At 32.8% G+C, this 10,888-nt stretch overlaps 1 protein-coding gene across 1 annotated transcript; it reads left to right on the forward strand.

Moving 5' to 3' along the window:
- Positions 1-5,468: 5,468 nt before the first annotated feature.
- Positions 5,469-9,482, forward strand: LOC122606973 (NADH dehydrogenase [ubiquinone] flavoprotein 2, mitochondrial). The gene is made up of 10 exons (XM_043779883.1): positions 5,469-5,655; positions 5,738-5,770; positions 5,865-5,930; positions 7,017-7,133; positions 7,409-7,486; positions 7,575-7,680; positions 7,787-7,833; positions 8,533-8,610; positions 8,699-8,764; positions 9,119-9,482. Exons 1-10 carry the CDS (start codon positions 5,587-5,589, stop codon positions 9,224-9,226), a joined length of 768 nt encoding a protein of 255 aa, XP_043635818.1. The 5' UTR covers positions 5,469-5,586; the 3' UTR covers positions 9,227-9,482.
- Positions 9,483-10,888: the final 1,406 nt, after the last annotated feature.

Consider the following 10,888-nt stretch of genomic DNA (forward strand, 5'->3'; position numbering starts at 1 on the left):
CTATATTGATGCGACAAGTGTCTTTTTAGTTATATTCATTAAAAAAATATCATTAAAAAAAAAACTTTAATCTCTTCTATCCTATTTAAACTAGGATTCTTATAAGTTAACAATGTTATTATTTAAACAAAGAGATCCAATATTATAATTACTTTTTGCTAGAGTCTATATTCGATCAAATAATGAAATTTATCATTATAATCTATTTTTTTAAATTAAAATATACTTCATCGTTAGATATGTAACAATCTTTTTTAATATAATTATAATTATCTGTCAATAAACTTAAACAGGATTGCGATATTTTTAAATGATATGCGGTATAATCCTTGATTAACATCTGTCTTTTTAATTTATCTTTTTTATTGAATTAGCTTTTTTAATTATATATATAAATTTAATTTATTTATTAGACTTACAATTAAACTCTAACTCTTAACTTATAGATACAAAACACATTATATTTTATTTAATTGATCGTTTTCTCATTAATAAAGTTATCTATTTTTCTTTCTTAATTGTTCAACTTGTATTACTTATATTAATTATAATAAGTTAATAACATGAAGAATTCAAAAAATTAAGTTTACAATCCGAAATCACAAAGTTATTTGTCGTCATTCTCTATGCTTACAAATTCAATTTTGATGTGATTTTAAAATTTTAAGGTAAATCCAAAACTTTAATTAAACATATATTTATCATTATTGTTTATTACTCCCTCCATCCCATTTTAAATGTCCAAATTTGACTTTCAAAGTTTTTTTCTCCAATCTTTGACCGTAATTATATTTTGTTGTGTTATATAATACTTGATATAAAATATACGAATAGATTTAGTTTTCAATCTACTTTTCAATGATACAAGTTTCATCAATTATTATGAAATACATTCAAAAATATTTATGGTCAAAATTTAAAGGAAAAGACTTTGAAAGTCAAATTATGACACTTAAAATGGGACGGAAAGAGTATAACTTAACTTCGATCATCGGTTAATTACTTGAACCAAAATTTATTTTATACTCACAAATTATGTGTGCAGCATATTCGAATTTCTTTATGATACAATCTATATAACTAACGTATATCGTACGGGTATTAGGACTAGTATGTTTTTTATATATTTTATTATCAATCACGACTTTTATTCATATGCTAATTACTAGAAGCATAATTTGTGTAATTTCCTTTTCTTTTCAAATGATAAAAACATTGTAGTTTGTAAAACATGTATGATCATTAAGTTTACACGCAGTAGAGCTGGTAGGAAACTTAGAGAGGATGTTCGACTCCTTCCATCAAACGCATCATTTTATATAAAATTCCATCTGAAAGGTTAAATCATTATTATTTATTCAATCGACCATTTCTAATCTAGTAATCAACTCTCTTAATATCAAATTGTGACAGCTTTAATGGTAGATTGGTAGATGAATAGCAGGTTAAATTGTACATGTATTATATATGTATTCCCACTTGAGTATTTCTAAATGTATAAATGTATTCCCACTTGAGCTTTTCTAATAAAGCAAATAACCAGAAAAAAAGGAATCAAAAATTATAAAATAATAGGGATGGCATTATTTCTGGGGAACACAAAAGATGCTAAAAGTCAAACTTTGATTATTAAGGATGCGATCTAATAACAGGATTTATTTAGCAAGTTGCAATTCTTAACTTTGGTCATTGTCCAAAAAATTACAACAAATATGACTAATTTAATATTTTTCAACCACTAAATATGTCATCTGTCTTGTACCTCTAATTTTTAGTGGCATTCTAATCCTTTGCACATCCTTTTGTCATGCTTGTATAAACCAACAAATGTGTTGCACTACTATATGGACTTTAGCACATCACCATCAATATATATCATGTAAAAGTAAGCATAACAATTTACAAGTGTGTCAATTTGTATGCACTAGAAGCTCAATCCTTGGCTTTTGGTCCTTTCACCATGGTTATGACTTATGAGGAGTTGATATTGAGGACCACCCACTATGTATATATATCATATATCATGATAACTTGTCAAATCCTAGGCCTAGCTAGTATAATTAATAATGCTAAATCCATAAGAAAAGTAGCCTACTACAACATCATCATGATTTGGATCAACACACACGTCAAAAATTTTAACTCAAAACCTTTTTTCAAATACTAACCTTATCTAAGTTAGATGACATTTAAGATATATAAAAAATAAAAAATAAAAAGAATTGTTGTGTTCATTCAAATGAAGTTGAAAGTATAGAATCGAAGTATTTACATTTCGAGAGTGATATATCTACATTATTTTTTAACCATCTACAATAATTATTGTATATATTTTACAGTATAAACTGTACAATACATATATTGTTATGGATGTTTAAAAATAGTTGTAGATATATCACTTCTCTTTACATACTTATGCTTTAATATCACCTAACTTAAAATGAATGAGCACCTTCAATCTAAAAATATTTACACTTTTATAGTTGTACTACATGTTTGTACCATCCGTCAGAAACCTTCATATATCGTCAATCACCAACAAAACTAAATCAACGAAATATATATTGTGACACAATACATGTTGGATTTGTATATTGAGTTTGGTGCCTTTTATTGAAATAAATCATTGCATATTTGAGCTTACATCTTTTGGTTTACCAGTATGTATATATTTGTATATGTATGTATGCGTTTATATAATAAAAATGACACGTGATATACCCGTGTCTAGCATTTTATTAGCTTCCTCGACTTTAGCAAACTTCGAAGCTCAACTAAAAGCGATTAAGTTACGTACTTCTTAATTAGCTCAAGTATTTCTATGAAGGCTTGGCTTGGGTATACTCAGATTCAAGTCTGAAGAGGTAGGGTTTACCCAATTGATCATCGTGCCTTCGGGCGGATTAGTGTGGGGTTTTTCCCCATTGGGTATTTGAAATAGGCGTTTCTACTTCGAGAGAGCTCTCTAGCGCGGACCCGGTTAAGACAGCGTATGCTAGACCTTCCGCTGTCAAATCGCGACACGGAGTTCTCAAGCGAAATTTACCTTTAAAAAAAAAAAAAGCGATTAAGTTACAGTATAACAAACTTCTTCGATCTTCATCAAATCAAGAGTCATCTCCACTTCACTAAACCATCGATTCTCTAAAAACGATCCAATTAAAGCATTATAAGTATCCATATGTGATTTAACTCCTTTAATTTACCAATCATTTAATCAATCACTTTATCTTGGTTTTCTCGTATCCCACCATTTCAAGCCACTGTTGCACATTGCATAAATAGCCATTGCCATTGAATAAACCGTTAATTCCATATTCGACCATTTTACAAAAGTGATACGTCGACAATATCCAAACTCTTCGCATGTTTGTGCCTCAAGGAAAAACAACAAACAAGGTCCTATATATATGACAATTTTACAAAACTGGCCCATGAAACCTCCCGATTTCTACACACACGAAACAAAATAATACTACTAATAATAAACTTCCCCATGACAATGACCATAGTTCTCATCATCACAATAATTAAGATAATCAATACAAATAATTAATCTAACGGTGTTCATACAAAAGATGTATATTTCACTATTTTTCTATATATATAAATATAGACAGAAAAATTTTTCTTCGAAAGTAAAAGTTTGATTTCCTTTAGTTTTCACCCGAATAGGTTTACATATCTACACCCATTTGGCTATTTACATGATCTAGGTAGAACATACTTGGGTGTAGGTTTAATGGATTAATTCAACCAAACATAAATTAAGAAAATCATACATGGCGTTAAAAAGTGCAGGCAAATCCATATATCTATACATTACATACCTCCGGCAAATGCTAACGATAAACACAATATTCTATGGTGCATAGTTTCATTTCCGGCATACAATGCTGTATTAATTAATCAACACAAGGAGCACCATCATAAAAATCAAAAAGTCTACAGGAGGACTGGCAGCTTGTATTCTTCTGTGGTGTATAGGTTCGTATCTCACCTATTCGGTTATTCTCATAATGGTTTCGATATTCTCTCTTTTTTAAGGATATTGGGCTTATGGTTTATGGATACGGGATACCGAAGAGTTTGGAGCGGGCTCTGTAGAAATTGGGCCTATAGGGAAACCAATAATCCGCATGTTCAATGGCCCAACATAAATGTGTGGAAGTTCTTAATTTCTTATATTAGACCATGGGTATGACTCATACGAGCGGAGGTGCGAACTCCGATGCTAGCTACCATGGCAAATCGGCACCGAACCACTCACCGTACCCAGTCTTTTTGGCGCCTGATTATAGTAGGATTCGGGTTTATAATTAAGTCAAGTTCAACATCGATTTTTTTTTTCCTTTTTTTTTCTTTTTGTATTGTATGCGTATGTAGGTAAATATATTTATTTACCGAAAAAAGGTGGTGTCCTACATAACATAACATGCTAAATTTGATGAAACAATGAAAGTTTACGTGGTGCTAAAATGGCATTTTGTGTTTTACATCGAAACATGACGCTCTAAGGCATGTTTGGCAATTGCTATGAGCTTTTTTAACTTTTTTTAAGAACCTTCAACTTTATAACTTCAAATCAACATTGTTAATTTAAATAGTAAAAACGATGAGGTTTCTCATGTCCATATAATACAAGAAGTGCGGGTATTCAACTCACATATATGTGACTGTCGAATGATGACATTTTTCTGAACTCTTTTCATAACCATTACTATATAGGGCATGACTATGAATAGTTCATGTCCTTTAATCTTCCGCCACGTATCACTAGTCAATGGCTATCACGTGTCACTAGATCAATAGTTGATTTTACACTTTGTATCACTATTCAGATTTTGTTATATCGGATTTCGTTTGAGCATTTTCTCTTTCGATTATTCTTGATTTTTTCCAAAGAAATTTTTGCACACTAACTCGCCTACGTGGCGAGTTTCTATTTATTGATGTCACACCCCGTATCACTATTCAGACTTTGCTAAATTGTATCCCTTGTGGATTTTATACAAAGGTTAATTTTTGGTTTTTTCTGACTTTATTTTCGTTTTAATTTGAGTCATCCAACCTTTTGTGTCATACGTCGTACCACTATTTACAATTTATTACATCGCATCCATCTTGAATTTTCAACTAATATCCTTAATGAAATAATTTACTATATATATCCATCAACACTTAAAATAACTACAATAACACATTTAATATCAATTACTTTTACACTTACCATCATCTTCGCCCCCATCACTATTTCTACCGTTATCCTCACTGCCGCCCACATCACCGTCATCAATACCTCAGATTAAGTCTAATATTTTACAAACTATTTTGGTTGCCATTTGAAATCGTTAAAGTCATCTTTTCTCCATTTGGTGATATATCATAAATGTTTTAAATGAAAAACATCATTTCATAAGTTTCGATTAATTATTAATCACATTGCAATATTGCATAGGGGAACTTTAAATCTAAATTGGGGACTTGTGCTAACCACGCTTCCAAACAGGCCTCCACGCACTATACTCTTTTCTGGGTTTTCATTTCCCCCAAATCCCCATTTCTCAGAGCACCCCTCAAAAAACAATGTTTGGCCGTCTCGCATCTAAACGTCTGTTAGAGATCCGTCAAGTTTTCCGTCAGCCCTCTCATCAGGTTCTTCTTTTACATCTTTATATCTATATCTATCTATATATATATATCTGATTCATTTTGCTAAATCTTATTGTTTTTTCAGTCTACTAGATCTTTATCCACTGCCTTAAACTATGTAAGTTTTTGTTTTTACTAATCAAGTTTTTAACTTTTTAACTAAAGATTATGAATCTTGATTTTAATTTGACTATGTGTATATATATGTGTAGCATATTGATACCCCAGATAACAAATCAAATGCTCCTTGGGAATTCAGTGAGGCCAACAAGCCAAAGGTTCTTATTTTTCTCTTAAATTTGTCATCTTTTTTTTTTCTAAGGGATTGGAAATTAGGAACTTATGATTTTAGGATGGAATGTTGCTCATGTGTTTTTACCTATTTAATGTAATAATGTTACCGATCAGCGGGGAAGTGATAATGGGTATAATCCGTCAACAAAAAAACGGTGAACTTAGTTACGAGATAAGTTAAAATGTTTAACCACTACCAACCCAGTGGTCAGGTGTCCTGAAATCCTCAGGTTCAAACCTCGTTAGGTTAAACAGTTTATAGGTGGCCATATGGAAGGTCAGGAAGCGGTCATGAGGAATTCCTGGTTAGGCCATTTGAGTTAATTAGCCACCTTCCCCTGGTAACGTGAACAGAGAAAACCTCAGTTGTTTACCTGTTTACTTAATACTTAACCTAAAATGGTTAACAAGTGCATGAAAGAAAGAGTGTAAGACTGGATTTTTTTTAATGTACTTTATGCATACTTGTATATGTACAAGTAATAAGCGCTGAGAACAAGTTTGCTAGTTGTCAGAGAGAAAGAAAATGCCCTTTCTGTTTAGGTGTTTGCAATATGACAATATAACGGAATAACTTATGAAAATGGAGAAAGGGACGTATGGGGAATAGCTTTTGTTTCTCGGACTTTGGAAGTGAAGAGTTTGAAAGAAACGACACCTGCAACGGAAAAACTAGTTAATGGTAGTTTTCAAAGTAAGGGTGCCATTCATGGTCAGTTTATGCTAAGTTTGACCTGTTATGCAAATCCAACTATTTCAGTTTTTATCGAAGCTTTGTTTCAACAGATGGCCAGTTAATAATATGATATTGCCTCCACAAAGGACCTGAATCTTTATGCTAACATGTATAAAATACTAAAATAGGATTCCATGAGTTATGGCGGACTAAATGGGTTCTGCAAGTTGTGACCTTTTCCAATCTGATTTTTACCAATTGACCTAAATAATATTTGTCATAAATAGGGGCGGTGCACTACATTTGTACCTGTGAAATCAACGTCCACTAAACTAGAGATGTAGTTGAACTTTGGTTAAAATGTTAATTTAAGAGGTTTATTTGCTGCATACAGGTAAACGAGATTTTGTCTCATTATCCATCTAACTACAAGCAATCTGCAGTCATTCCGCTGCTAGATCTTGCACAACAGCAGCACGGGGGCTGGCTTCCTGTCTCAGCAATGGATGCGGTATGTTGCCATGATTATATGCAATTTTCTTAGTATTATGTGCATTTTTCATTACCCACGAAGACTTTAGTATCTCTAATACTATGATTGTCGGATAATGAACATTTGGAATGCTATGGGGTAATCTCCATATAGTTACACTGGAGTGTCGTGTATATTGTATGATACTAACTTGTTGTAAGGCATTTGATCTAAGAATGTATTTCCTTTTGTATGTTATAAATGTAGTTTTCTATGTTCAGTTGACTAATGTTGTGTTATGTTGCATGGGGAAGGTGGCAAAAGTTATAGAAGTTGCTCCAATTCGTGTGTATGAGGTTGCCACATTTTATTCCATGTTTAATAGAGCAAAGGTAAGGCTTCAAATTTCCACTTACTGATATGAAGATTAAAATTCTTTTTCAATCTGTGAGATCATGATTTGGGACAACGACTTTGTAGGTTGGCAAATACCATCTTTTGGTCTGTGGAACAACCCCTTGCATGATTCGCGGTTCACGGGACATTGAAGATGCCTTGTTGAAGCACTTGGGAGTGAAGCGAAATGGTTTGTATATGTGAATATAGCACAACCCGTAAACCTCTTGTTGTGTTCATAAATACATAAAAAGAATTCTAGAAGTGTCATCTAATTAAGGTACTTTATGATGCAGAGGTCACAAAGGATGGCTTGTTTTCTGTGGGAGAAATGGAATGCATGGTAAGTCATATGTGTCCAAGTTTTGTAGGTTAAACATATAGATGCTTAAGAAGCCAAGTGTAGTCACAGCTAGAGTTGACTATTTTTATCCATTTACTTATGAAAGGGTGATTCAGGTTATACTTTGTCTCTAACAGGTCAAATGGATAATAAAAAGTTAACGTAAAAGGAAATGGCTCCAATGGGTCGATAGTTATGCGAAGTTTATTTTTGGTGCTTAAAACTTTGTAATTCATTGTATATAAAAAAGTTTGATTAATACACTTTTTGTAATCATATCTAGCACACCAGTTCATCTAAAGTTGGACAAAAAGTGTGATCTATTTCACCCCGGTATCAAATCTACCTGTTTTGAATCTTTACCAGGCCTCCACTTCTACATGCTGCTTATATTCTCACTGAGTCTTTGTTCAAGTGCATTTTTAATTTATCCATACCCTTTCAGCCTTTCTTATATGCTACTAACTAAAATTAAGTCGGCACTCATTTGAATTAACTTTTGTGTTTGTCTCGTCTTCCAAGCTCCAATCAACGTATGATTCTAATTTCAGATTAAACCATATGCATATGCTCCGTACTTCAGTTTTATTTATGTATGAAAGATATTGACTTTTAGAAATTTGAAACACTATTCGCATTAGAATATCCAAGTTTGTCCAAACTGGATAAGGTATATAACATTATCGACTGTTTCTGCAGGGTTGTTGTGTAAATGCTCCTATGATAACTGTGGCTGACTATTCAAATGGATCAGAAGGATATACCTACAACTACTACGTGAGCATGATAAATCCACTCTTTTAATGATATTGGCACCAAACATGTATCAACCTCAGAATGTTGAATGTTCTTTTGCCAAATGCAGGAAGATGTTACCCCAAAGACAGTTGTGGAAATAGTTGAGGCATTAAAACGAGGGGAAAAGCCACCGGTAAGCAACATATTACATATAACTATATAAGTATTATAGAGCAATCTGGACGGGTTTGGTAGTGGGCCAAAATAGGTTCAACCTTTTGGGTCAAAATGAGTCTTTTGTTGGAACAGGTTGAAATGGATGACCCTAAATTTCTTGTTCAAATTATTAACCTTTTTTTGGTAAGTTCAGTGTGTCAATGGGCATTAATAATAACATTTTGAGCGACTTTGACCCATTTAAAGTAAAGCAAGTTTTTTTGCTTACCCCTTTTGGACCCATTGAAGATTAAGTCTTACTTGCATCCAATTTGCCTACACTACCCCTTTTGAGGACGTTAGTTAATTTGTTTATGGTGATTCTTAATAGCGTGGCACACAAAACCCGGAGCGTATCAATTGTGGGCCCGCAGGAGGGAATACTACATTGCTGGGTGAGCCCAAGCCTCCCCCATGCCGTGACCTAGATGCATGCTGAACCAGAATTCTTTCTTTCATGAAATGGAAATTTGAATTCATTGTGGCAAATGTTTTACTTAATAATGTTATGGCTTTAGATGTTTGCCGACATCCATGAGTTCAAGCTGTTGTTGAAGTTTGTAATGCATAATCCAGTAGCAAAGTTTTGCCTACTTTATTGAAAAGTATGGAGTCGTTGCTAATTTGTAACTTCATTATTGTATGGAGTATGGTTTCGACTTTCTTATGTTATAGCAGAAAACTATTTGTTGAAATTGAATGTATGTTATGATCTGAACTTTTTTTTTTTCAAACATCTCTTTGGGGTGCATTTGTCTTAAAGAGGAGCATGTAAACTTTTTAGTGCAATATCTTCCTGAATTGGCCAAGGGGTGTGTGATATACTTTACAATACAAGCTTTAGGGAAAGCTTGCAAATACAATTGGTGGTGGTTCAGCGAATTAACGATTGAGATAACCGCTCTGTGCTTGTATAGGGGCAGTTTGGCTTTACACTTTATGCTTAAAGTAACCACAGTTTACCTTGTTTTCATGGAAGTGCATTTTCCTCTTAAACTAGCTACTCCCAACCATAGTTGTTAAACTCGTACGAGTCGACTCGTACGAGTCGAGTCAAAACAAAGGGAAAACGAGGCGACTCGATGGAATGACTCGTTTTACTCCAGACTCGTAACATGACTCGTGTTTTGTGGTGCGAGTCGGTCCGAGTCATGTACGAGTCACGAGTCACAAAATAATTCTTAATTTTTTTTTTTATTATAACTCTTTTATATGCTTTTAAATTTACTTTGATTTTAATAGTATTTTTATTTTTAGCTTATCATATTAATAAATTACAATATTTTTACAATAAATAATTACACATAATTTAAAAATATACATTTTCAAATATCCTGACTCTTACGATTCGAGTCACGTTTTGAGTCACGAGCCAAAAAATCAGATTTCGAGTCGAGTCGAGATTTACGAGTCGACAACTATGCTCCCAACTCCCAAGCATAGTACCAAAAGAACAAAATCTAAGTCCCAAACAAAAATGCATATACACTTAGGTTGGGAGTCGAGAAGTCGACAACACCAATCTTTTAAAGTACCTCTTTTCGGCAAAGGAAGGGCCACAAATATTTTTAAAACTTCCAAAATAAAATTATGAGAAGAATTGTAAGAAGGAAACAGGCTCTACGCTCTACTGCTCTAGAGCATTTGATTTCTTTTTGGGGAATCAATAGAAATAGTTGGTTAAAACCTAAAGCTTGTATTGCAAGGCTGTCTAAGAATTTTTCCTTCCCTTTCCCCTAAAAGTCAAATATATTAAAAAGATCCAAAAGGGTGGTGGATGCTAAAGCCAACCAAGCTTTTATCAAATTTGTCATCCCTAAAATGCAAAGTTGATCCGCGTCCATAAATAATATTCATATCGATTTGGATAGATTTTATCACCAGTAATTCAATCAAATACTAAGTTTAACTAAAATACTTATCAGTTTATTTGGCCGATCAAAGGCAAGGCCACAGTGGCCATTTTTGGTATGTGGGAAAGTGTATTTTTTGTTTATTGTTTTTTAAATCTCCCCTCAACTTCTACATATATACGATTTTTTCAAAACACATAACTAAAACACATTTTATTCATATTAAAAAAAACACATTTTACACTAAA

Source organism: Erigeron canadensis, chromosome 7 (genome assembly GCF_010389155.1).
Source record: "Erigeron canadensis isolate Cc75 chromosome 7, C_canadensis_v1, whole genome shotgun sequence".
Taxonomy (NCBI): domain Eukaryota; kingdom Viridiplantae; phylum Streptophyta; class Magnoliopsida; order Asterales; family Asteraceae; genus Erigeron; species Erigeron canadensis.